We start from the raw sequence: 27,328 nt of genomic DNA, 5'->3' as shown, positions 1-27,328 counted from the left end.
GATCATAGTCAACATATATATAATACCCGTGAGTATCGTACGATTTTGATCTGCAAGTTTTTCTAAAGTTAGATCTGCGCATTGTAAGTACTTGGCTTTCTCTAACTTTTTTTTTGTCATTTCCTCTATAATAATTATTAGTTGCTCCCTTTGTAATCATTTGCACAAACCAAACTTACCACTCTATACACACTCGAATATTCATCCATAAATTTTCTAGTAGATCAAAATTACGAGTCCACCAATTGAAAGGGACCAAAATATACTAAGTTGTTTCATTTTCATCATCCAGAATCAGAAAAAATGTCAAGCATTGCAGCAAGTGGAATAGTTCTTGAACCACTAACAAAAGACAACTACGATAATTGGAGCTGTTTGGTGAGAAACTATCTTGCAGGGCATGATCTGTGGGGAGTTGTGAGTTCTGTTTCTACAATAGGTGTGGGATCTAAAGAAGAAGTTGAAGCATGGAATAGGGATAATGCTAAGGCTTTGCATATTATTCAACTAGCATGTGGATCAGAGAATCTTGCACATATTAGAGATTTTCATACTGCTAAAGATGCTTGGAATTATTTTAGTGCATCATACGGCTCAGAATTGAAAGCCTACTCCGACATTGAACAAGGTACATGAAAAATCCGTCAATTTAATCTCCAATATGTCAATAAATGTACTTACTTATAAATTGACATATTTTATAGACTTCAGAAACATTTTTTTTCTTCATATTTATATAATTTAGGTATTAAATTCAAGAGAGGTTGGCAATTTATAAAATGGTCATGCTAACTAATGTCTTTGAACACTAATTAAAGAAAGAAAAAATAATTGCATTTTGATAAACATTTTCACACTTTTAAAGTTGACTATACAAGTTTCAATGCATTATTCCTTAAAAAAAATTCCAATAGATTATTACTATACGAGTATTGCTAACCAGTGCTCTCAGGACAATGGTTAATGAATCTAAAAATAGAAATTTTGTCTTGAAAATATAAGATGTTACTTTTGATAAAGTAATGATTACACATATTTTTCATAAAAACTTACTTGTTTTAAATATTTAATCATTGCCCTTAAGACACTAGTTAGCATTCTCCTTACTATATTTGTTTCTTTAACTAATGTCTAGGGCATTAGTTAACATTATACATTGATAAATTAAATTGATGTTTGATTAATTTTTTATTTCATAATGATATATTTTTTTATATAATCAACGGATTTGTTTTTAAAATAGATAATTGAACAATTATGCTATTTACAAAGTATTATCAGATAGAGATAAGGTTGCTCCATCCCCGTGAACTTACACTCAGTTGAAAGGGATATTGCATATTATATGCAGGAGCCGCTGTTTGAATCCCGAACACTCCGTTTCTCCAAAATTAAATTGTGTGAAATCTAGTCACTAGACAACGTAACCAAAAGAAAAAGAGATAAGGTTGCTCCGTGGCCGAAATGAGAGAGTTAAAGAGTGAAGTAATAAAAGTAATATTAAATTTGATTTCCACCTTGTTAATATTAACACGTTAACAATTATTACATATTAGTATTTAATTTCCAAAATATTGTATCACATCATGTTTGTACATACAATTTTATTATGAGTAACAAATTTCCATCTTTGCCAACATACTATAATTTTGGTCTTTGACCATATGTGGCCATTCTAAAATATCCGTGTAGTTTATGACCTTCGAATATGTTATTAACTCTTTCTAATGTTTATAACACATTCCTGTCATACCCCAAATTTGGACCATTTGAAATCTTTTTTGTCCACATTTTTTAATAGTTCAGATTCTCTTTTATTCGTTTTTTTACCTTTTAAAACTCGTGTTTTTCGTCATTAATCATTTAAAAACTTTCATCTTGCATTTAAGTCCTCGCTTGCATTTTTTACAACATTTAAAATCACTCCATTTGCATTTTTATAAACGCATTTTATAATCTTTTTAGTCATAACAGACAAGTCATTTTAAAATGGCTAATCGCATTTTAAAAGGCGTTTTTTTTATTAATCTTTTCAATCGAAATTTCGGCAGGGAGGATACTTTGAAGTACCTCATGTCAGATTCCGAAGGGACTTTTTTATTTTCTTTTTAGGCTAGTTTGTTTATTATTATTTATTCTTTTTATTTTTATTTTTTTTAGAAAAAACAAAAAGAAGTCACTCACGTGACCTCTTTCTTTCTTTTCTTTTCTTTTTATTTTTTTTATTATTTTTTTATTTATTTTATTCATTTTGTTTTTTTATTTATCTATTTATCTTTTTGGTCAAATCTTTTTCTCCAAGTCTCAGCTGCAGGGGCATTTTGGTCATTTGTTTGTACCAGAGCCAACCCTAGTTTGTCACTATAAAAACACTGTCAATCATTGGGAAATGGGTCAGAGAAAAATCACTGTACACACAGATCCAACCAGCACTCATTCACAATCACAATCAACAAACCCTAAAACCTTTTCTCTTCCATCCAATTTCAGATCAAATCACCCAAAATTCATAAAAAAAATCATATGAACATGATGAACACAAAGATTTACAGAATCATTTTTCACACATAAACCCCACAAATTCGAATACATCACGCAACCACAACAACAAGAGCTTGCACCGAACCGGAACAAGGGAGAGAAAGCCGAACCGGAGCTCAAGGGAGAGAAAGCCGAACCGGAGCAAAAGGGAGAAAACCGGACCGGAGAGAGAGAGCTACGGACTGGAGAGAGAGAGAGAGAGGTAGTTTTTTGCTCATTTTCTGTGAATGTTCTTTGTTAGATCTAGGCTTGTAGAAGCTTGTTTTCAAAAATCTAAGTTAGGATTCATACAAAACAAGAAAAAGGATTGTTAAAAACGTAAAAAAAAATTCAAACGGAGGAGTTTTGTAACTCCGGCGCGGCGGCGCCGCCTGTTGGCCGGCGGCCACCACGCCGGAAAATGCACAGTCCCACCGGAGAAGAAGGCTGCAATTGCAGACCTTCTCTCACTAGAAATTTTTAGAGAGAGGGAGGAAAGGAAAAATAGAAAAAAACCGGTCCCTATTGCCTTTTATAAGCATGTGTGAACCGGTCTGGTTCATCTGAACCGGACCGGTCCATTTGATTCCTTTCTCCTTTCTTTCTAAACCTTTAGATCCTTTTCTTTTTTTAATCCAACGGTCATGTATGTGCAATCTATGGTGTTACTTAGTATACTTTCAGATCTAGACTATTTGATTTTTTAATCTAATGGTCAGGGATGATTCTGTTAAATCACACGCATGTCCTTTGCTTGCAGTATTCCATGTTCTGCTTTGTCCAACTGTTGGATCTTAGATCCTATGGCCATGATGAATCCAGGGGTTGAACCTGGACCATTGATTTAATCCAATGGTCCAGAATTAATCCTGCTGAGCCAATGTTTTATTATTTTCATTTGTTATTATTTTTATTTTTTAAATGCTGTTTTTTTATTTCTTTTTGACATTTTATGTTTAGAAAAATTCCAAAAAATGTTTTTCTCACTATTTTAATTTTCTATAATTGTTAAAAATCCATCCTATTTTTTTCCTTTTAATTTGTTTTTTTTTATTATTTCTTATATGATGATCTTAAATTTTTTTATTATTTTCATTCTTGCTTATTATTTCTTATGTCTCATTCATCCTAATATTTCTTGTGATTACTAACCATTTAATTTTTGTCTTAAATCATAGCATGCATATTTAATTTTCTCATCATTTTATCTTGTCATTGGCTTAGTATGTATAAATAGGGAATTGATGTAATTTTATTTCTTGCATTTTATTTTGGCATAAAGGCCTTAGGGTTGTATTTAGGAATTGATGTAATAATGTAGGTAACACAAGCACCGACACATGCACCGACACTACCACATTTTTATTTACCGCTTTCCGTTAATTTTTTACGACGTTACGTTAGTTTTCACCGTTAGCTTAGAAAAAATCATTTTTCACAAAAAAAATCAAATATGCAAAACTTCAAAAATCTTTTTCTTAATAACTTTTTTCCTTTATTTTCTTAATCAAATTCTCAATCAATTTTAATTCAACTTCAATCATTTTCAAAATTTAAAATCAATCAACCTCACTTGTTTTCTTTATCTCATGCCTTGAGGCCTCTTTCTCTTCTTAAAACCCATTTTCGAAAAAATCTTAAAATCAACCTAACCCACCAAAGAAATTCTTGAGTGGAACTACGTCGGTTTTGATCCCTTTCTCAAAAAGGGTACGTAGGCAGAGGACTCGTCCTTCCAAATCAAATAAAAATAACCAAAAACATACTTCTTCTCCCTCCATTCTTTCACTTAGACGTTAGGCAATATTTTTTCAAATAAACAAGTAGTTTAGCACAAAATAATCTAGGTAAGAGGTTCCTATGGAATACCATAGACGCTTAGGATGCTAGCACCTTCCCTTCGCGTAACCAACCCCCGAATCCAAAGTCTCGATAAGGGTTTTTACTCATTTTTTCCCTTCCCAAGAATAAAAATCGAGAGTTCAAAGATCGACGATTCAAATCAATTAATGGTTTGACATCCGAAAATCGCGAGCACAGAAATGGCGACTTCACTGGGGACACTTAGGTCCTATGCGGGTTAAACCCACCTTACTTTCTTTATTTTGTGCTTTATTATTTGTTTATATCTTGTAAATATTTGCTTACATGTTTACCTTATTACGTGAGGGGTGAGAAAATAAGCTCTACACCCGAGCTTGAGGGAAACTTAAGATAGGACGGCGGTATAATCATAGTTCCATGCCAAGAGTACTCTTCGGTATTGGCACATGTGATAACCCCACTCAACGGAGGGATCTTGGAAGTATATGTCGTCAACGTGAGTACTCATGTTTGGCATGCTATTTTCAAGTGACCTTTGAAGTTGAGGACCTTTAGTCACCTTTAACCCCTCTTGGCCTTTTAGGACGTAGTGCGGTGGCTAATCGAGAGTACTCTTGAATTAGTTGATACGCGATACTACACCCAAATGAGACTTTCCGACGAATATAATTGGAATGGGAGTACTCCTGTCACCCGATAAATATTCGGAAGTGGTTAAAGACTTTGGGAACTTGGTAGAACCCGTGATACAGGTACATTTGAAACCATAGTCCTTACCAAATGGCGTTGTTACCATTGACTCCAACGTTGTGGAACTTACCCTCACCATGTATTCTATCCACTTAGCATAACCATGCATACATGCATTCATTCATAAACAACCTTTTCCATCAAAAAAAATTTTTTTGAAGGACTTAGACAAGTTTTTGTAAACATCACGGATATGGACCTTGTAAGAATGAACACCGAGAAATACAACTTCCAAAATCTTAACTAAGCTTTTAGCTTATGTTAAAGAACTTCTTCCTTGGTTTCGTTCTTACCTTTGGAAAAAGAAACCTATTGTAAATATCTTGACAATTTTCAAATGAAACCATGTTCCTCTGCCATGTTTACATTTCACTTTAACAAGTCCTTCAAAAAAAAATAAAAAATAAAAAATAAATAAAAAAAAAATCTATTTTTGCATAAGCATATCATGCATCATTTTGCATTCATAGTTTCTAGTCTGTATCTCACACTGTGTCTTCTCCATAAAAGGGTCAATTCATTAGTAAAGTGGTCAGATGTCTTCATCCAAGTTCGGCTCATATATGCAGACACTCGTGCAAACACAAAAGATGGATCAACTTGAGCAAGAGGTCCACGAGCTTCGTGGAGAAATAACAACACTTCGGGCTGAGGTAGAGAAGTTAACTAGCCTTGTATCTTCATTGATGGCTACAAAGGATCCACCGCTTGTCCAACAAAGGCCTTAGGCACTATGTCAGCCAATATGCATGAAACGGTCTCGACAACAGGGTTCTCAGCGGTTTATCCCTCAAAATCAGTCTCCTCAACCGCTTATACCTCAAAATCAGGCCCAAAAAGCATCGCAGTGTGACCCGTTTCCTGTGAAATATGCGGATTTGCTTCCCATTTTGCTGAAGACGAACCTTGTTCAAACCCCGTCACCTCCTCATGTGCCAAATACGCTGCCTCCCGGGTATCGTCCTGACCGCAATTGTGCCTTCCATCAAGGGGCACGAGATCATGACACTAAGCAGTATTATCCTTTGAAGGAAAAAGTTCAGAAGTTGATTGAAGACCCAGATATAAAAGTGCTACTTCAACAACAACATCTGGCTTCTCACTCTGTTGCTGCTGTTACACCCATCACCAATGTTCAAGATCCGGGTTATCAACCCCAGTTTCAACCAAGCCAACAACAATATCTGGCTCCTCTCTCTGTTTCTGCTGTTATGCCCATCATGAACGCGGTCCAAGATCTGGGTTATCAGTCCCAATCTCAACAATATCAACAACAACCTCGACTACAGGCTCCAAGAATAAAATTTGATCAAATTCCAATTAAATATGCAAAGTTGCTTCCCTATTTGCTTGAGAGGAACCTTGTCCAAACCAGGCCACCTCCTCCGATACCGAAAATATTGCCGGCTCGATGGAGACCTGATCTCTTTTGTGTTTTCCATCAAGGGGCACAAGGTCATGATGTCGAGCGCTGTTTTTCTTTGAAGATTGCGGTCCAGAAACTGATTGAAGACGATCTCATACCTTTCGAAGAGTTTGGATCTGAATGTGCAAGTTAATCCTCTATCGGATCTTTGGACCTTGTGGTGGCATGTGGAGTGTTTAGTTGCAATTTGGTATTTGTTGATGTTTATTTCTACTACTCTTTTGTTCAATTAATATGTTTGTTTGTTGCTTTATGTTTTTCCAAAAAAATCCTTTCGTCCCACCCGAGGCGAGAGTGAATTTGTTTAGGGATTTTTGCTTTATGTATTTTCATCATTAGTGAAAGGTCGTCTTGATCCCGACTTTGTTTTATTTTGTGCTTTTTCTGGAAAAATGGTAATACAAAAAACAAAAAAAAACTGTTTCTTTAATCATTTCCACATATCTGCATAATCATAATGTTTATATCAATAATCAAATCATGCATTAATAAACCCGTTGAACACTTAAACCATGTACTCTCTCTCGACTTTGAGTTCCTTGTATCCGAGGTTGAAGAAGAGGATGATGAAGAAGCTTCCACTGATATTTCTCGCCTACTGGGGCATCTTGGCCGTCGAAGCTGCAAATATCAAGAGAGATTGTCCAGAAGAGGACTTTCATGTACAAAGACCGGCACGAGATGCCACCATTTTCCTTGCAAGGATATTGTACTTCAAGTAAACACTTCAGCAGGGGCAACCCCCCTCCATCCCTCAGTATACAACATAAAGGCAATGCCTCACATGAAGGTCAAAGTCCCATCAACGGGAGTTCCAATGAAAGCTAAGCTTGATTGAATTTAAAAGTGTTATTGCCGTATGGCGTGAACAATTGTATCAAAAGCATGTTTTCAACAAGAGAAGGCTCGTCCCCATGAATGTCAAGAGAGTGGCATTGTGCTCAAAAGTTATGCTATCTGATTTAAACAAACTCCAGGAGCAATGAATGCCTAATACAAAGCATGAGGTTAAACTTGTATGTCCTGTGTATACCGATGCAGTCAAGAAATACTTTGTTAAAATGAAAAAGCTCGATAAGTCGCAAACCGGAAAAGGCGGCTTAGGCAAAAAAAGAGCGCGTCTCGATGGACTGAAAACCCGAAAGGGCGGTCCATGCAAAAGTTAGAGACATATAAAAAAAAAAAAATGATTATCCTGATAGGTTGAAACCCGCAAGGGCGATCTATGCAAAAGTTAAGGATCATGACAAAGTAACTGCATCTGGTCGGACATGACTCATATGGGGCATTTCAGCCGTCAAAAGACCTCCGACTCATGGCAAGGTAATTGCATCAAATCAGATATGATTCATCTGGGGCATCTTAGCTGTTAAAGGGCTTCCGATCTGAAGCGTCTGCAAATCAAAGACTCAAAACAGTGGAATTCAAAGTTGGTAGAGGAAACAGTGGTTATTGTGTTCAACGTACCTTTTCCATATAATTACCATTTTTCCAAACTTTTAAAATCTGTGGAGCCACGCCTTGGCAGGCCACCATTCCATTTACATTAACTTGAGCTTGTGCCCATTTATTTAAAATTCTCATTTATTCTGTTTGCAAATTTTTCTTCTATTTTTGATGTTAATACCTAAAGCAAAAAAATTCAAAAAAAAATCTTTTAAAAAAAAAAAAAAAAAAAAAAACTTTTATCATGTCTTTTGAAAAGCATAAACAACAAGTACATCTTCTTTGAACTTATGAGCAGGTGAAACATACATCAACATCCGTCTCAAGGACAGTTAAACTCTGCAAGGTTGGCATGACTAAAAGCTGTGAGATGACCTCTGTCAAAAAAAAAAAAGTAAAAAGCTTGCTAAGTCGAAAACCCGAAAGGGCGGCTTAAGCCAAAAATGAGCGTCCCGGTGGACTGAAAACCCGAAAGGACGGTCCAGGCAAAAATTAGGGGCATACAAACAAAAAGAACATGTTCCCGGTGGATTGAAAACCCGAAAGGGCGGTCCAGGCAAAAGTTAGGGATTCAAAAAATATAAAAAAAAAAAAAAAAAAAAAAAATGAAATAAAAAAAAAGAGACAGAGACATCACAGTGCAAGAGGGTCAAATGGAAGAATGCACTCGGTATTGGTTTGCAAATGGCAACTTCTGCCTATGGTTTGATGTATGGCGACTTCTGCCAAAACATGGGTTGGTACCTCTCTAGTGGTTTGATTGAAGGCGATTTCTGCATGTGGGTTGATTAATGGCAACTTCTGCTTGTGGTTTGATTAATGGGTCATTTTCCCTTCAAGTGGTTTGATTATGGGGCATTCTCCCTTCAGTGGTCTGATTAATGGTTTGTTTCCCCTGCCAGTGGTTTGATATCGTGCTTTACCCCAACATTAATTTGATTCATCGCCAGTGATTTTATTTCCAATGAAGATTGCTGAGTGTTTGTACTGCGATGTCATTCAACCTCCTATCTTACCTATCCAGTCTTGTTTGTCAGTTTCACCTGTTAGATACAGTCATACGGTCCTACAAGTTTCATGCGTATATTCATACATTCATTCATATACATATACATGCATATAACTTTCATGCACATTTAACATGCATACAAATATCATTTATACATAAATTGCATTACCATCCAGTGTCTTATTCCAATTGTATCTCATTCAAAGCGTCATCACTAGTGTGGCTGATCCAGAGATGTCACCAATCCACAATATTTCAGATGGCACGTTCTTCTTTGAACAGTTTGGAAATCCATTTTACCTCGCTTCCTCAGTATTTCAAACGACATGTTCTCCATCGAACAGTTTGAAAATACAGAAGTATGTGTCAACAGTTGGTCCGAAACTAACAGGTTCAACGAAGAAGCAGTAGTCATTGCAAAAAAAAAAAAAAAAAAAAAAAAAAAAAAACAAAAAAATGAGCGCCCTGGTGGATCAAAAACCCGAAAGGGCGGTCCAGGCAAAAAATTAGGGGCACACGAAAAAATACCTCCCCGGTGGATCCAAAATCCGAAAGGACGATCCAGGCAAAAGTTAGGGATTTCAAAATATATACAAAAAGCAATGACTATTCAGACAAGACAGTACGACATTGTGTTTGTGGAATGGCGACTTCTACCCCAGCTTTTGACCATTGGGTCTTACCCCAGCAGTGGCTTGATTGCATCTCCAGTGACTTTATCCCCAATGAAAGTTTCGAGCGTTCGCACAGTGATGCCGGACTATTCTCCTTGTGGACATGCCCAATCTGGTCTCAACCAATCTTACCATTGCATTGTTATACAAATCTCATACATACTCATTCATTCATGCATACATAGCACGCATATAAAGATCATTCATACATAGTTGCATTTTTACCCAATGACTTATTTCAATATCCTTAGATATCACCCCCAGTGTGTCTAACTCCAAAATGTCATCAAATCAAACATGTTCCAAAGGGGCAGGTCTCACCAGTAATCAGTCTATACAATTCCCCGTTGTCTTCAGACAAATTCCTTGTTCCCCTCAACTTTATCTTTATCAAGTCACTCCCCTGATACCAAGCTTTACATTGTCTTTACTTTCACCGGAGGCTTTGCTTTTAGCAAATGCCAATGGTCTGTCTTGCCTTTATTTTTTACCGTGTGTGCGCTATCCCACAATGTTAGCAAACCCTATCGGTCCATCATGTCTTTACTTTCGCCACTTGTCGGCCAATCATGTCTTTACTTTCGCCACTTGTCGGCTAAATCATGTCTTTACTTTCGCCACTTGTCGGCCAATCATGTCTTTACTTTCGCCACTCGTCGGCTAAATCATGTCTTTACTTTCGCCACTCGTCGGCCAATCATGTCTTTACTTTCGCCACTTGTCGGCCAATCATGTCTTTACTTTCGCCACTTGTCGGCTAAATCATGTCTTTACTTTCGCCACTTGTCGGCCAATCATGTCTTTACTTTCGCCACTCGTAGGCTAAATCATGTCTTTACTTTCGCCACTTGTCGGCTAAATCATGTCTTTACTTTCGCCACTCGTCGGCCAATCATGTCTTTACTTTCGCCACTCGTCGGCTAAATCATGTCTTTACTTTCGCCACTCGTCGGCTAAATCATGTCTTTACTTTCGCCACTCGTCGTCTTTACTTTCGCCACTCGTCGGCTAAATCATGTCTTTACTTTCGCCACTCGTCGGCTAAATCATGTCTTTACTTTCGCCACTCGTCGGCCAATCATGTCTTTACTTTCGCCACTCGTCGGCCAATCATGTCTTTACTTTCGCCACTCGTCGGCCAATCATGTCTTTACTTTCGCCACTCGTCGGCCAATCATGTCTTTACTTTCGCCACTCGTCGGCTAAATCATGTCTTTACTTTCGCCACTCGTCGGCCAATCATGTCTTTACTTTCGCCACTCGTCGGCTAAATCATGTCTTTACTTTCGCCACTCGTCGGCCAATCATGTCTTTACTTTCGCCACTGGTCGGCTAAATCATGTCTTTACTTTCGCCACTCGTCGGCTAAATCATGTCTTTACTTCCGCCACTTGTCGGCTAATCATGTCTTTACTTCCGCCACTCGTCGGCTAATCATGTCTTTACTTTCGCCATTCGTCGGCTAAATCATGTCTTTACTTTCGCCATTCGTCGGCTAAATCATGTCTTTACTTCCGCCACTTGTCGGCTAATCATGTCTTTACTTCCGCCACTTGTCGGCTAATCATGTCTTTACTTTCGCCACTCGTCGGCTAAATCATGTCTTTACTTTCGCCACTCGTCGGCTCAATCATGTCTTTACTTTCGCCATTCGTCGGCCAATCATGTCTTTACTTGCGCCACTCGTCGGCAAATCATGTCTTTACTTCCGCCACTCGTCGGCTAATCATGTCTTTACTGTTGCCACTCGTCGGCTAATCATATCCTTGTCTTTACTGTTGCCACTCGTCGGCTAATCATATCCTTGTCTTTACTGTTGCCACTCGTCGGCTAATCATATCCTTATCTTATCTTGAAGCAACGTTAATAAACATCATCGTTCATACTCTAGTTGTTTCAAGCTATCTCACGGCGACTTTAAGCATTATTTATCAGTTCTTTCCCCAGTGATACCTATCCAATTGAACCCCAGTCAGTCTTTATGCATTATCTTTACATTCATACTTGCATCATGTTCAGTCATATCATCACATTCATCAGCATCACATCCCTGGCATTTCAAACGGTCCAAAATTGGCGTTTTTTATATATTTAAGTCTCCTCGACCCTTTGGTTTAAAAGGTCCCCTTTTAAACCCTTCGTGACGAAGAAACTTAAATAGGGGCATCTGTCATACCCCAAATTTGGACCATTTGAAATCTTTTTTGTCCACATTTTTTAATAGTTCAGATTCTCTTTTATTCGTTTTTTTACCTTTTAAAACTCGTGTTTTTCGTCATTAATCATTTAAAAACTTTCATCTTGCATTTAAGTCCTCGCTTGCATTTTTTACAACATTTAAAATCACTCCATTTGCATTTTTATAAACGCATTTTATAATCCTTTTAGTCATAACAGACAAGTCATTTTAAAATGGCTAATCGCATTTTAAAAGGCGTTTTTTTTATTAATCTTTTCAATCGAAATTTCGGCAGGGAGGATACTTTGAAGTACCTCATGTCAGATTCCGAAGGGACTTTTTTATTTTCTTTTTAGGCTAGTTTGTTTATTATTATTTATTCTTTTTTATTTTTATTTTTTTTAGAAAAAACAAAAAGAAGTCACTCACGTGACCTCTTTCTTTCTTTTCTTTTCTTTTATTTTTTTTTATTATTTTTTATTTATTTTATTCATTTTGTTTTTTTATTTATCTATTTATCTTTTTGGTCAAATCTTTTTCTCCAAGTCTCAGCTGCAGGGGCATTTTGGTCATTTGTTTGTACCAGAGCCAACCCTAGTTTGTCACTATAAAAACACTGTCAATCATTGGGAAATGGGTCAGAGAAAAATCACTGTACACACAGATCCAACCAGCACTCATTCACAATCACAATCAACAAACCCTAAAACCTTTTCTCTTCCATCCAATTTCAGATCAAATCACCCAAAATTCATAAAAAAAATCATATGAACATGATGAACACAAAGATTTACAGAATCATTTTTCACACATAAACCCCACAAATTCGAATACATCACGCAACCACAACAACAAGAGCTTGCACCGAACCGGAACAAGGGAGAGAAAGCCGAACCGGAGCTCAAGGGAGAGAAAGCCGAACCGGAGCAAAAGGGAGAAAACCGGACCGGAGAGAGAGAGCTACGGACTGGAGAGAGAGAGAGAGAGGTAGTTTTTTGCTCATTTTCTGTGAATGTTCTTTGTTAGATCTAGGCTTGTAGAAGCTTGTTTTCAAAAATCTAAGTTAGGATTCATACAAAACAAGAAAAAGGATTGTTAAAAACGTAAAAAAAAATTCAAACGGAGGAGTTTTGTAACTCCGGCGCGGCGGCGCCGCCTGTTGGCCGGCGGCCACCACGCCGGAAAATGCACAGTCCCACCGGAGAAGAAGGCTGCAATTGCAGACCTTCTCTCACTAGAAATTTTTAGAGAGAGGGAGGAAAGGAAAAATAGAAAAAAACCGGTCCCTATTGCCTTTTATAAGCATGTGTGAACCGGTCTGGTTCATCTGAACCGGACCGGTCCATTTGATTCCTTTCTCCTTTCTTTCTAAACCTTTAGATCCTTTTCTTTTTTTAATCCAACGGTCATGTATGTGCAATCTATGGTGTTACTTAGTATACTTTCAGATCTAGACTATTTGATTTTTTAATCTAATGGTCAGGGATGATTCTGTTAAATCACACGCATGTCCTTTGCTTGCAGTATTCCATGTTCTGCTTTGTCCAACTGTTGGATCTTAGATCCTATGGCCATGATGAATCCAGGGGTTGAACCTGGACCATTGATTTAATCCAATGGTCCAGAATTAATCCTGCTGAACCAATGTTTTATTATTTTCATTTGTTATTATTTTTATTTTTTAAATGCTGTTTTTTTATTTCTTTTTGACATTTTATGTTTAGAAAAATTCCAAAAAATGTTTTTCTCACTATTTTAATTTTCTATAATTGTTAAAAATCCATCCTATTTTTTTCCTTTTAATTTGTTTTTTTTATTATTTCTTATATGATGATCTTAAATTTTTTTATTATTTTCATTCTTGCTTATTATTTCTTATGTCTCATTCATCCTAATATTTCTTGTGATTACTAACCATTTAATTTTTGTCTTAAATCATAGCATGCATATTTAATTTTCTCATCATTTTATCTTGTCATTGGCTTAGTATGTATAAATAGGGAATTGATGTAATTTTATTTCTTGCATTTTATTTTGGCATAAAGGCCTTAGGGTTGTATTTAGGAATTGATGTAATAATGTAGGTAACACAAGCACCGACACATGCACCGACACTACCACATTTTTATTTACCGCTTTCTGTTAATTTTTTACGACGTTACGTTAGTTTTCACCGTTAGCTTAGAAAAAATCATTTTTCACAAAAAAAATCAAATATGCAAAACTTCAAAAATCTTTTTCTTAATAACTTTTTTCCTTTATTTTCTTAATCAAATTCTCAATCAATTTTAATTCAACTTCAATCATTTTCAAAATTTAAAATCAATCAACCTCACTTGTTTTCTTTATCTCATGCCTTGAGGCCTCTTTCTCTTCTTAAAACCCATTTTCGAAAAAATCTTAAAATCAACCTAACCCACCAAAGAAATTCTTGAGTGGAACTACGTCGGTTTTGATCCATTTCTCAAAAAGGGTACGTAGGCAGAGGACTCGTCCTTCCAAATCAAATAAAAATAACCAAAAACATACTTCTTCTCCCTCCATTCTTTCACTTAGACGTTAGGCAATATTTTTTCAAATAAACAAGTAGTTTAGCACAAAATAATCTAGGTAAGAGGTTCCTATGGAATACCATAGACGCTTAGGATGCTAGCACCTTCCCTTCGCGTAACCAACCCCCGAATCCAAAGTCTCGATAAGGGTTTTTACTCATTTTTTCCCTTCCCAAGAATAAAAATCGAGAGTTCAAAGATCGACGATTCAAATCAATTAATGGTTTGACATCCGAAAATCGCGAGCACAATTCCCATTAGACACCCTTTATTTTAATTTTATATTTTCAACTTAAAGTTGATTAGTAATAGTGTGAAAACGAAGACAAAAATTAGAAATAATAAGATAAGACCAAAGATAAAGTAATATCGTAAAGGATCTCGTTAACTTGTATTCTAAAGGCACAAGATAAGAAGTCGAATATAAAAGTTTAATTTTAAAAATTATACATTTATAATCTTAAAACTTTAAAATTTATATATTCAATAAAGCATTAAATTTATTAATTTTATTTTTAATTTTAAATCATTATCTTGTATCATAATGACACAACTTAACATTTTCTCAGTGTGAAAACACATGCATATGAAAAATTCTTTAATGATAAACCAGCCATAAATGAGGCTACGTTTAAAAAATTATTAAAATTTCTCTTTCATCCACAAATGATGATAGTACGATTTAAAATTAACGTATTAAAATTTCTCTTTCATATCATAAAATAAGTCAAGGTTGACTTTGAATTTTAAATTAACATTTACCACAAAAAAAAATTTAAATTAGCAAATTCTTTGGGATCATTTAGCATTATGCTTCAAAGAAAGAAAACAAATTAAATATATATTACATTCATTCCACATCTTTGCTAGTTGTGTTTGGTTTCAATGTTTGGTAGTTTTACCATCTTACTTTTTGGTAAAAAAAACAATGGCTGTTTTAAAAATCTACTGTGGAATTGATCTTTGTTTTTCGATCCTTAAAGTATTTATGCTATTTGCATTAAAAAAATCAAAATAAGATTTATAAAAAATTTATTTTGATGCTACATATACCAATTAAATGGTTTTTTAATTAATGTTTAAAAAATAAGAAGTTAACAAAGATGTGGAAAGAAAGGAGTACAAAATGAAAATAACAAGATTATTACTAGAATGAACACAAGTTTATTTAATTAAGTGTTTTGACTCCCTAGAAGCTTGGAAAATAATGTTGTCAAAAAAAAAAAAAAACTCAGAAGATAGAACCGAGCATAATTTTTTTTCTTCCTTTAAGTAGTCTAGTGGTTAAAATTCATCTTAAAAGTTAAGTTCGAATTTCAATGCACTAGTTCGAACTCCAATGTACTGTTCTAGAACTATGCTAAAAACTTGAATTTGTATGTTTTTTTTTTTTCTTTCTAAAAACAAAGTTAAGTTGGCTTTTGGAGCTCATCACTTTTTTTTTTATCTAAATTATCATAAACGTCTTTTTCACGCATATTTTCGCTCACTTGTTGAAGATTTGACAACAGCTCAACAAACAGGCTACACCCTTACCCCATATCCATTGGCTTTGAGTTTGACAACATAGTCATTATTTTTTAACAAGTAATTTCAATTTTTTGTAAAAAAAAAAAAAAAATCTAATTTCAATTTCTTCCGTATAATTCCTTTCTATAATGGATTGATACGTAGTTGACTATAAAATAAACCTAGGATTTTGTATTGTATTTCACAAAACTGTTTTCTAAGGTCAATGATATCATTTTTTGAAAAGAGTTCAAGCATTATCTCTATTTTATATGCTGGACTTAAGTTTTACTCAGAATAACGTTAACAATATCAACACACTCTTTAATAAGAAAAATGTTCTTCTCCCGACAAGTTTTGCTCACTCTCAACCAAACTTTAAAAAATAATTCCAGTATGAGTTAACTCACGCATGTGTTAAGCCAGCATGAGTTAACTCATGCGTGACTCTGTGAGTTAAATCACGTTGTGTCTCTGCAAAATACCAGAATATGCAAAAACTCAATTTTCCCTAATTTTCTTCATTCCTTCATTCATTCAACATCCATTCATTTAATTGCATCCATTTTTTCATCATTCATTCAAGCATTCATTCAATCATTCATTCACTCATAATTAAAATACACATAATAAAACCTTAAATTACGCAAAATATCATAAAAACGCAAAAGCGCAAGTGTAAATATATTACATCCATATCCGACAAAATGTCATAAAAATACTACAAATATACAAATGTCATAAGATAAGACCTTAATCCTCCTGTGGACTATGACTTCTACTCATCCTCCCCGGAGCCGCCACCTCCTCCCGCACTGTATACTCGGCCCAGATGCTCTCCATAAAGCCGACAATGATAGGATTTGAATACACATTAGGAACCCCGCATCACTGTCTACTATGGCTATGATATTCCGGATGATCTGGAATGGGTCAGGAGCCTGTCTGGCCCACTGCTGCTCATCAATAACCTCCTCGTAGGGAGGGACAAGAGCTATGTAGTCGGGAACGGCCGCATGGGCGATCTTAAAAGGATGGGATACACGGTAGATCCATTTGATGTACCCCACCGAATGCTTCCAGACCTCGTCCTCTGGGACCGGATCACCCCTTTCCTGCTGGCTAATGACATGGACATCAAACTCCATGAAGGCCATAACCACCTCCTATAGCGCGAGCTCCACAGTCGTCGTAGGAGGTCTGAGAATGGTTTGGACGTAGCCGTACTGCCTCAGAACCCTCTCCGACAAGTGACGACACATCCTGTCTTTGCCGGCCATAATCCATTCGGACATATCTGAGAGCCTCTCTCCCTTAAGTCTGTCAGGCCTCTGAGACGTATGTCCACGATATTTTCAAAAAGCAACGGACATTGTGTCATTTCTAACTATTCTACAACAACGGTTAAATTTCGGCAGTGTCATTTAGTTTGTAAACTACCACATTGCAGTCAAACTAACTATAATAAAAAATAACAAACCAATTTCTGATTAATTTCATCATTAACAATCCAAAAAACAAACAAAATTTTATTGAAACATTTTACCAAACTCCTAGAGTCTAACTTTCAATCAACTTAAAATCTAACAAATTTTAAACCCTAAACTACCACATTGCATTCTAAACAGGCTAAAATATGGTTTTAGTCCGTGCAAATATGCCTCGTTTTGGTTTTAGTCCCTGTAAAAAATAAATGTTTTTGGTCCCTACAAAATTTTGTTTTTAAAAATAGTCCCTGGTGGGACTATTTTCAAAAACAAAAATTTTTGCAGGGACCTTTTTTAAAAACAAAAAATTTTGCAGAGACCAAAAACTACAAAATTGGTTCTTTTAAAATGTGTCACGTAAATTATCACAAAAGTGGGGCCAAGGACTATTTTCAAAAACAAATTTTTTTTTCGCAGGGACTAAAACCAAAACAATGCATATTTGCAGGGACTAAAACCATATTTTAGCCTTCTAAATAACATCTAAACTACAATTCCTAACCTAATTCATCACTAACAATCCTAAAAATTAACATGCAAACCAAATTTCTAAAAACCTAAAAATGTAAAATTCATACAAAAAATAAAAAATTTCAACCCAAAAAAAAGAATAAGTAATAGGATAAGCAACACTTACGTATTGATTTGCGTGATTTGATGTTGATTTGGTTGAGTTTTGTAAAATTCGCACTTGAAGGTGAAAAAATCGCATTTGGTGATGTTTTGGGAAGTTTTGAAAAGTGACTGTTATGTTTTAGCATGAGTTATAACAGCACTCTGCGTGACTTAAGTCACGCTGGATTTATAATCTACTTGAATTAACTCACGCTGAAAATATCTAGCGTGACTTAAATCACACAGGGGTATTTTCGTCCATCGAGTTGGGAGGAGTGTTTTTTTTATGGAAGAAGAGCATTTTTCCTTTAATAAATGTTTGCAGTCACACCGTACCCATCTTTTACGAAGAGTTATGGAGAAACTACACACTATCACGTGTTAGAAAGTACGTTGGACGAAAAATTCTAAACACACTATTGATACTACAATCAACCAATTAGGCTCTTTAAAAGAACACGCATTAGCAGGGAAAAGAAAATGAAGGAATATATGTATAGCTAATGTTTTATGCATTTATTTAGAGTTATGTTTTTTTACACATTTGACATCAAATTTCGACAACTTTGGTAGATAGTTTTGTCATATGGTTAAATGGGCTCCATCATATGGTTAAATAAGAAAATAAGGTGCCACAACTCATTTCATATTCGAAGTTTTTGCGCTTATACTATATTGAAGAAAGAATTTCTGAGTGGTCTTGTCGACATCAAAGAAGTGTTCTTGCCGATTAGTTAGTTATGTTGGCTTTGTCTATATTGCCATTATTTTTGAACTAGTACTTTCAAGTTCTTCTGTATAATTCCTTTCTATAACCGAATGATAATTTGTTGACTCGAAAATAAAATTAGGATATTGCATTCCACAAAAATGATTTGTCACGTAAGATGTTAATTTTTAAAACTATTTTCAAGCATGATCCTATTATACGTGGGATCTAGGTTTTTTCCAATTAAAATGCTACCAATAATAGCAACACACTTTCTTTAACGCACATACATCTTACAATACATTACTTTAAAATTTATATGTGTTGTGTACCAAAAAAAAAAAAAATTATATGTGTTCAACCAAATTTACACGTAATTCAAATTAATTAAAGAAAATAGATTGAAAAGTGTCTATTATTTCGCAAGACAGATGTCTCTAGACACTCATTACTACTCTTTTACAACACATATCACGTTTGAAGAATAAATTTGTTTCACTTTACTTTACTTGTCATTTTCAAATTTCAATACAACATTAATTATTAGTTTGTCAATGATACCCTTGCTTATTTATTGTAGATAAAGAGAAATAATATAATGAAATAATAAATAGTTAAAAATAGGCTTAATTGGACATTTGGTCCCCTAAATAATTATGAGTTTACATTTTGGTCTCATAACTCGTAAAATCAACATTTTGGTCCCTCTTGTTTTTCTCCGTTAGTCAAAAAGGTCCTTAGCTGTTAACTTTAACTTTAAATGTCTAAAGTGGAACACAAACAATGTTTGTCCACAATAGACCTTAATATGTCTTTTAATTTTAACCGTTAGATTATTTTTTTTAAAAGAGGACCATTGGATTACACATGTTTATTTTATTTAATGGTGCAACATCATTACCTAATTTTTTGTACTTTTTCTTCATCTTCTTTATTCCTCTTCATCATCATCAACAACAAATTCATCAACATTCATAAAAAAACCCATAAAAACTCATCTTCTCATTCATTCACTGTACCAAAAAAATCCATCTTCTCATCTTCACCAACACTAATTTATTCACTCCATCTTCTCATTTTCGATTTCCACCTAAAAACCCATGAAAAAAACCATTGATTTTTCACTACAACTCATATGATTCCAAATCTGAAGCCAACAACATTTCTATTTAATCAACCCTTATTTATTGATAAAAAGAAAAATGAGGTCATGAATCCAAAGCCCTGCAACTCACTCTCGTGAACTCTTCTTATCTTCGCAAACACCACCACTTTCAGCCACCATTACTTCTCCGTCCGGACTCCTTTGGCAACCCCACCCACCACCATTAAATTTATCTCTTCTTCCTTTTTAATAACCATTAACTTATTTTTAAATTGGTGAGAATTTGAAATACCCCCAATCACCACTTTGTCTCTAAATTTCGGCCAATATGATAGTGTTGTTGTATAAGTGAGTGTGAGAGGGAGAAGAAGAGAGAAGATGATAGTGCTGGAAAAATTAGATGCCGACGGCTCACTATAGGTATAATGGACATGCAATCAAACGGCTAATATCATATCAAAAGTTTTAAACATTAAAAAACTAGCGGATGGGATCAATTTGACTGAGGGAGCAAAACCAAGGGACCAAAATATGAGTTTTACAATTTATGGGACCAAAATGTAAACTCATAATTATTTAGGGGACCAAATGTCCAATTAAGCCTTAAAAATATTATAGAACAAACACATAGAATTTCATCAAAAATAACAAAATTAATTTAATTTCTTGGTATCTGTAATTTCTTCAAAAATGACAAGTAGTGTGAAAAGGAGGGAGTATTAGGTTTCATGTGTGCATATAAATTGTGGGTGACACTTAATGGATAAACTTGGGTACCATATTACTCCCTCCGTCTCAATATGATTTTCTTTCATATTGTTTTTGTCTCAAAATAATTGTCACTTTAAAATAATAATGTAGCATTTATTTTTTTCCACTAGTATACTCTTATTTATTAAATTTCATCTAACTTAACTACTACACTAACTACAATTAATAATAATATTTTAGTAAATAATATTAATTTTATCATTAAAATCAACACAATTAACCATTTTCTTTAACATTGTGCGCAAACCTTAAACCACTATTATTTTGAGAGAGTGAATAAAATTTTGGAAATGATAACAAGACCACTATTATTTTGAGAGAGTGAATAAAATTTTGGAAATGATAACAAGACCACTATTATTTTGAGAGAGTGAATAAAATTTTGGAAATGATAACAAGTGCCTTAAGAGCAGGCACACGTTTGTCTAGTAGAGATAGAAATTTGATATAGAAAATTGTGCATTCTATTTCTCCAAATGTTAAATATTTATACTTTCAAGTCATAATTTCTTTTCATATTTCTTTCCGGTCATTATTATAAGCAAAAATCAATATTTTTTATTCATTCATTAAATGATATATGTGGTCTATAATAAAGACCATATACATCATTAATTGAATGAATCTAAAATGTTGATTTTTGCTTATATTAGTGACCGGAGGGTATATTTTAATACTCCTTCTTTTCACAATATTTGTTGCTTTTGAAAAAATTACACATACCAAACAATCAAATAAATTTTGTAACTTTTTAATAAATTCTTTGTGTTTTTTTTTTTTTGGTCAAGTAGCCTAGTGGCTAGAGCTCACACAATTTAATTGTGGAGAAGTGGAGTGTCCGGGGTTCGAACCTCATATGTCATATCCCTACCAACTGAGCTAAGCTCACAGGGATTGTGTTTTTCTATAATACTCTTAACAATTTATTATAGTTCAATGCAACATTAAATTATATGTTAATATATTATTTTGTTCTATTATTTCTCTTTATGATGAATAGGTAAGAGTATTATTGATAAACCTATAATTAATGTTGCATTGAAACTTGAAAGTGATAAATAAAGTGAAACAAAATTATTCTCTAAGAACGACAAATATTATACTCCCTCCAGTCCTATTTATAAGAGAATTTTGGGTCAACAAAAGTTGATGTATCTAGTTAAAAATTCAGTCCAAATACATTCACTTTTGTTGACCTAAATTTCTCTTATAAATAGGATCGGAGGTAGTAAAACGGTGGGATTATTACCTTTAAAATTTTATATTAGGACTAACTTATCGATCCTTAGAAAACTAACTTTTAGATGACGAATGTCATTCTTCTGAGAACACAATTAAACACAAATTTAAACTTCATTAACCACTAATTTAATTTGTCCATGTGTGTGTATCCGGTAACCAGCTAAAATGTGCTTAAATATACTTACTTTCCATGTAATCAAATACACATATTCTTTAACCATAATTTGAGTTCAAATATGCACTTAAAAAAACGAGGTTAATAACATTGTGATTAGTTATGTTGATTGTATGATTAATGAGTTAGGACACATATTATATTCAATAACCATCCAATAAATATTACTAACAACATACTCAATCTCCGTTAATCATCTATGTCTTTGTTAAATTCATTAGTTTATGTGTCAAAATATCTTTTTCATTTAATTATGAGTATCTTATATAAATGTTTGTAGCTTAGAACATATGTTAATTTGCAGGTGTGGTAGACGATAGTCTCCATCACCATAGATCGCTCCATAGATTTATTGAGAGCGGTAATTGGAAAGATGCAAAAGCATTCATGAATAATGATGAAACATCTATGTTTTCTATGTCTTCTTCGGGAAGGACTATTCTTCATGTTGCAGTGATTGCTGGTCACGAAGAAATTGTGAAGAATTTGGTGAAGGAAGGGAAAGATAAGTTAGTGAAAATGAAAGACAATCGTGGTTACACAGCCCTAGCTCTTGTTTCTGAGTTGACTGGAAATACCAATATTGCAAAGTGTTTGGTAGAGATGAAGGGAGGGCAAGTCATCCGAAAAGACTTGTTATATATGAAGAATAATGATGGTGAAATTCCTGTTCTTCTTGCGGCTGCTAAGGGACACAAAGATATGACTAGTTATCTTTTCGCTAAAACTTATACGTCGGAAGACATGGACGATAAAAAATTTCACAGCCGTGTTTTGCTTCTAACACGGTGCATCAATGCAGAAATATTTGGTATGTGGTGATATGCCTTTGATTAAATTAAAGTTTAATTCATTTTAATTGATTTTTTAATGAAATGCTGACATGTTGTCAAATAGATGTGGCTTTGAGTTTACTCCAACGATTCCAGCAATTGCCACTTGCCCACAAATCCGAATCTGAAACTGAATCAGATGGTGTGCAACCCTTATACGCATTGGCACGCATGCCTCATGTGTTCCCAAGTGGCAGCAGATATGGATTCATACGGCGATTCATTTACAAAAGTAAGTCTATATTCTTTGAGTAATGCTATTTTTCGAAAGGTATAGCATCATGAAGTTATCACAAACTGTGTTTGTCCTTGGATTTTCATTTGGTGGAGTAAACAAATGGTGGGATAGAAAAGAGTGATATGCTAAAGCGTGTATATATATATTAACTGCCTGTGATGAGTTCGCGAGAAAAACTTTCGCTATAAGAAGCACTCTCCATATTCGTTTTGAGTACTGCTATTTAATGCGAAACATTTTAACCCGAGAGCTTCCCGAACTGTTATCCACAGTCAGATCTTCCCTTTACATGAAGTGAATGTTCTGGAAAAAAAAGAAAAAGAGGCGATGGTCATGTTGTATCATACGCTCGTGAATTTGTCGGGAAAAAAGTGTCGGGATATATAGCATTATTCATTCGTTTTATCTGTGTATTGATTATTACCATAAATACAAAATGAAAACTGTTGACAGCTAAACCATCTGTCGAATTTCAATGTTACCTTTTATGTCCTTCGTGTTACAAGTGATCTAAAGTTTTATCTTTTTTGTATACTCTGACTATTGGTAGATAAATTTATGTATGGAAAAATATACTTAAGTGTTTCCTATAGACCAATTGGAAATATTTATTTTGTATTTAATGTTAATGGAGAGCCAAGACTAATCTATTTTAGTTTCCAGTTTTGAGATTACCAGAAAGAAAGATTGCAACAAACGTTGTTCCACAGGAAAAACAGCTCAAAACCAAAACATCTTTCACAGGTATTGATAATTGATTGAACGACTTATCTAACTTGATAACAAATAATTTATTGAATTTATGTAGTCAATACGTTTAATTTTTTGTTCAATTGTTGGATGGATGTTCAATATTTTGAAAATTTCGAAAGTACATCGCTTTGGTAGGTTGTGTTGGTCTTGCTTCATTCACTTTTTGCCATCATGTTTTTTCATGTCATATGTTTTAATCTATTCTCTCTTTTTTTCACTATTGGTGCCTTTCTTTTTCAGGTCAGATACTTATACATATTCACATGTCATTTCAGGATTTAGTAAGATTAAAGTTGTCTGGTAAGTCGATCAAAATTGAAAACTTTTTGTCTTCAATTTTTTTCCCTTATTTATTAGTAGGAAGTTATTCATATAGAAATTTTAGTTAAATAGTTATAATTTAGTACTCCTTCCGTCCTAAAATAAGTTAGTCATTTGTAAATTTCACACATATTAAAAAAAAAAATGGAACGGAGGGAGTATAAGAATAGTAGAGTGTGTGTTTTGATAATGATGGCTATGGTGCGTGACAAATCATATCGCGCATGGTGTGTAACTTTACTAAATCTTATCATACACAATGTGGAATATCAGTGCACCTTCTGCTTCCAATGTGTTTGTTATAAGCCGATGGAGTGTGGTTGTTAGGACTCGTTAGTGGTCGTCTGATCATGATTGGACGATCCAAATTCAAGTTTGGTATTTTTAAAGCTAAAGATTAAATATGTTTTTTTAAGTGTACAGTCAAGATCCGATGGTTATCGTTGTCGGACTGAATCATTGCCGAAAAAAACCGATTTCGGCAAATTCAATTTGGTGCTTGTCAAAACTCAAAGTAAAGTGCTAGCTAGTGTTCGATGCTACCAAAATTAAGTGCTACCACCATCTAATAAGTTGCAGAGTAGTAGGGATTTGTAAGTTTAAATCTACCCCCGAACATATCAAGTATTTTACGGTCTTTTATCATCTAAGTTGCACTAGCTGAAATAAAGTAGTATATTTCTACAGTGTTGTTGTATCAATTAACTTATATTGACTTGAGCACTAATCAATTCCCTCTCTCCAATTCTATGATCACCAGTAATAAAAGAAATATACGATCAGAAAATGACCCACAGTCTAGTGCTTGAAATATTGAATTGCTTGTACAAAAAAATTCAAGAATTTAAGGAATCTGAACTGAGAGAGGCTTCAGCATACGATGCCATGTTACAAGCAGCTAAGCATGGAAATATTGAGTTCATAGATGCAATGAGGAAAGCTAACCCTGACCTCTTATGGGCTATTGATAAAAATAAAAGAGGCATATTTTCACATGCAATTTTGAACCGTAGAAAAGAAGTGTTCCAACTCATACATGATGCAAGTGTAAATGGACGAAAGGAAATTGTTAGATGTCGTGTAGATGAATTTGATAATACCCTTTTGCATCTGGCTGGAAATTTAGGGCCCTCCTTTGATCTTCACCGTAGATCTGGTCCTGCTCTCCAAATGCAAAGAGAGATTTTATGGTTTAAGGTAAGTAAATCATGTCACATAGTATATATTTTCTCACCATACATATGCAAAATAGGTGATATATAAGATCTTTTGAGTTCTAGGGTTCGAACTTTTGAGTTCTTGAACTTCTTGGCTATAGTGGTGCAAAAATATTCATAGGGTTCAAATGCAAAATAAATAAGAATATATATGCTTTTTTTTTTTCTTTCAAGTTCACGGGGTAAATTGAACCCACTCAAATGTACTAAATCTACCCTTGCCTTCTTGTATTTACTTATTTGAATTTATCTGTTGATATAATTCTTTGTGAGATGGTTCAAGAGAGCTTGTAGAAACGGTTTATGACATTTTTTTTCAACGGTGTTCATGACATGTGTCTATAAATAGTTTTCACCTTATTTCATGATAGCGTATGGCTTATGAAAAATGTTTATTGTTTATTTGAAAACAATTTTACGTTATTTTATCTTCTACTATAGAAATATGGTATGTTTGGATTGACTTATTTGAATGTATCCATCAATAAACACTTGTAAGAGTATTTGAGAAAATCAATTGAAACAATTGATGACACATCGTAAGTTCATTTCCCCGTAAGTGTTTAAACGAAAACAATTTAACTTTATTTTGTCTTTTTTTTTATAAAATCATTTTATACATAAGTGTTTATCATGTGTTTAAGATATAAATTGCAAAATAAGTTATTTATACAAACATGATCATAGTTTATGCATAAGCACTTATATGATAAACACTTATGTTACAAGCAGTTAATTAAGCTATTTACCCAAACATATATACTTTACTATAACAAAATGGATTTCAGTAGCTGCCTGCATCATAAAACTAACTACATATAGGATTTAATTTCCTTTAATTTATGAAATGGATGAATGCAGGAAGTGGAGAAAATTGTGCACCCCAAATGTAAGGAAGCCAAAAATTCAGAAGATAAGAAGCCTCATGAGATATTTACAGAAAGCCACAAGGAGCTAGTGAAAGCCGGTGAAAAATGGGCAAAAGAAACAGCAGGTTCATTTACACTTGTTGCTACTCTCATCACAACCATCATGTTTGCTGCAGCTTTCACTGTCCCTGGTGGAAACAATCAAGACAGTGGAATTCCCTTGTTCTTACATGACTACACATTTAATGTGTTTATAATAGCAGATGCAATATCTCTTTTCACTTCTTCAACTTCAGTCCTTCTCTTCATTGGAATCCTTACGGCGCGTTATGCAGAGAAGGATTTCTTAAAGTCTTTGCCACTTAAGTTACTCTTCGGCCTCGTTATGCTTTTTTTCTCGGTTGTGTCGATGATGGTTGCTTTCTGTGCTTCTCTTGCTATGCTCTTGAAGGGACATCAAGGAGTCATAATAACAGCCATATCATTTGCAAGTATTCCAGTTATTGTTCTTGTGCCTTCACAGTTGCGACTCTTTATTGAGATTTTCAAGTCTACAGTTTTATTCAAATGAAACTACTTACTAATTAATTAAGACCATTCATCGAGTCATCATTTATGTATATGATAACAAGTTCGCATGTATCAACTAGTTGTATGCATGCAATACTTTTGGACAAGTGAGCAATAATGTGGCAGGAGATTGCATTGGCAAATTTTGGAAACTGATATAATTTATCCAAAAAATAACAAACAACAAACAGTTACAACTGTTTTTGCATTGTTTACTTTTACTCATCACAAATATTAGCTGCTTCCGTCCATGGAAAAAGAAATTGATTTCAATCTGTTTTGCCATCGTATAATAATAAACCCTTGACCATTATTTTTCAAGCTTATTTCATATGAACATCTTTTAATAAAATTTGATTATATATTATATCATATTTTAATTTCAATTTATAATAATATATTTAAGTAAACAAAAAATTAATGTATACTAATAAGTTTAAACTATTGAAAAGGTTAACAAATTTATAATTTAATTTAAAATACAAAACATAATATCAAATATATTAGTAATAAATAATATTATTCATATTTACC

General features: G+C 34.1%; 2 protein-coding genes across 2 annotated transcripts; both read left to right on the top strand.

Annotated features, from left to right (window-relative positions):
• Positions 1-40: 40 nt before the first annotated feature.
• Positions 41-23,822, top strand: LOC112421770 (uncharacterized). Its single transcript, XM_039834642.1, has 5 exons — positions 41-83; positions 293-628; positions 22,298-22,804; positions 22,891-23,058; positions 23,728-23,822. The coding sequence occupies exons 2-5, from the start codon at positions 304-306 to the stop codon at positions 23,820-23,822; spliced, it is 1,095 nt and encodes a 364-aa protein (XP_039690576.1). The 5' UTR covers positions 41-83; positions 293-303.
• A 228-nt stretch (positions 23,823-24,050) lies between these two features.
• On the top strand, positions 24,051-26,908 carry LOC11413656 (ankyrin repeat-containing protein ITN1). Its single transcript, XM_024783508.2, has 3 exons — positions 24,051-24,117; positions 24,899-25,335; positions 26,217-26,908. Exons 1-3 carry the CDS (start codon positions 24,081-24,083, stop codon positions 26,793-26,795), a joined length of 1,053 nt encoding a protein of 350 aa, XP_024639276.2. The 5' UTR covers positions 24,051-24,080; the 3' UTR covers positions 26,796-26,908.
• The last annotated feature ends 420 nt before the right edge of the window (positions 26,909-27,328 follow it).

Source organism: Medicago truncatula, chromosome 5 (assembly GCF_003473485.1).
Source record: "Medicago truncatula cultivar Jemalong A17 chromosome 5, MtrunA17r5.0-ANR, whole genome shotgun sequence".
NCBI classification, from domain to species: domain Eukaryota; kingdom Viridiplantae; phylum Streptophyta; class Magnoliopsida; order Fabales; family Fabaceae; genus Medicago; species Medicago truncatula.
This window is presented reverse-complemented; position numbering and strand designations above follow the sequence as displayed.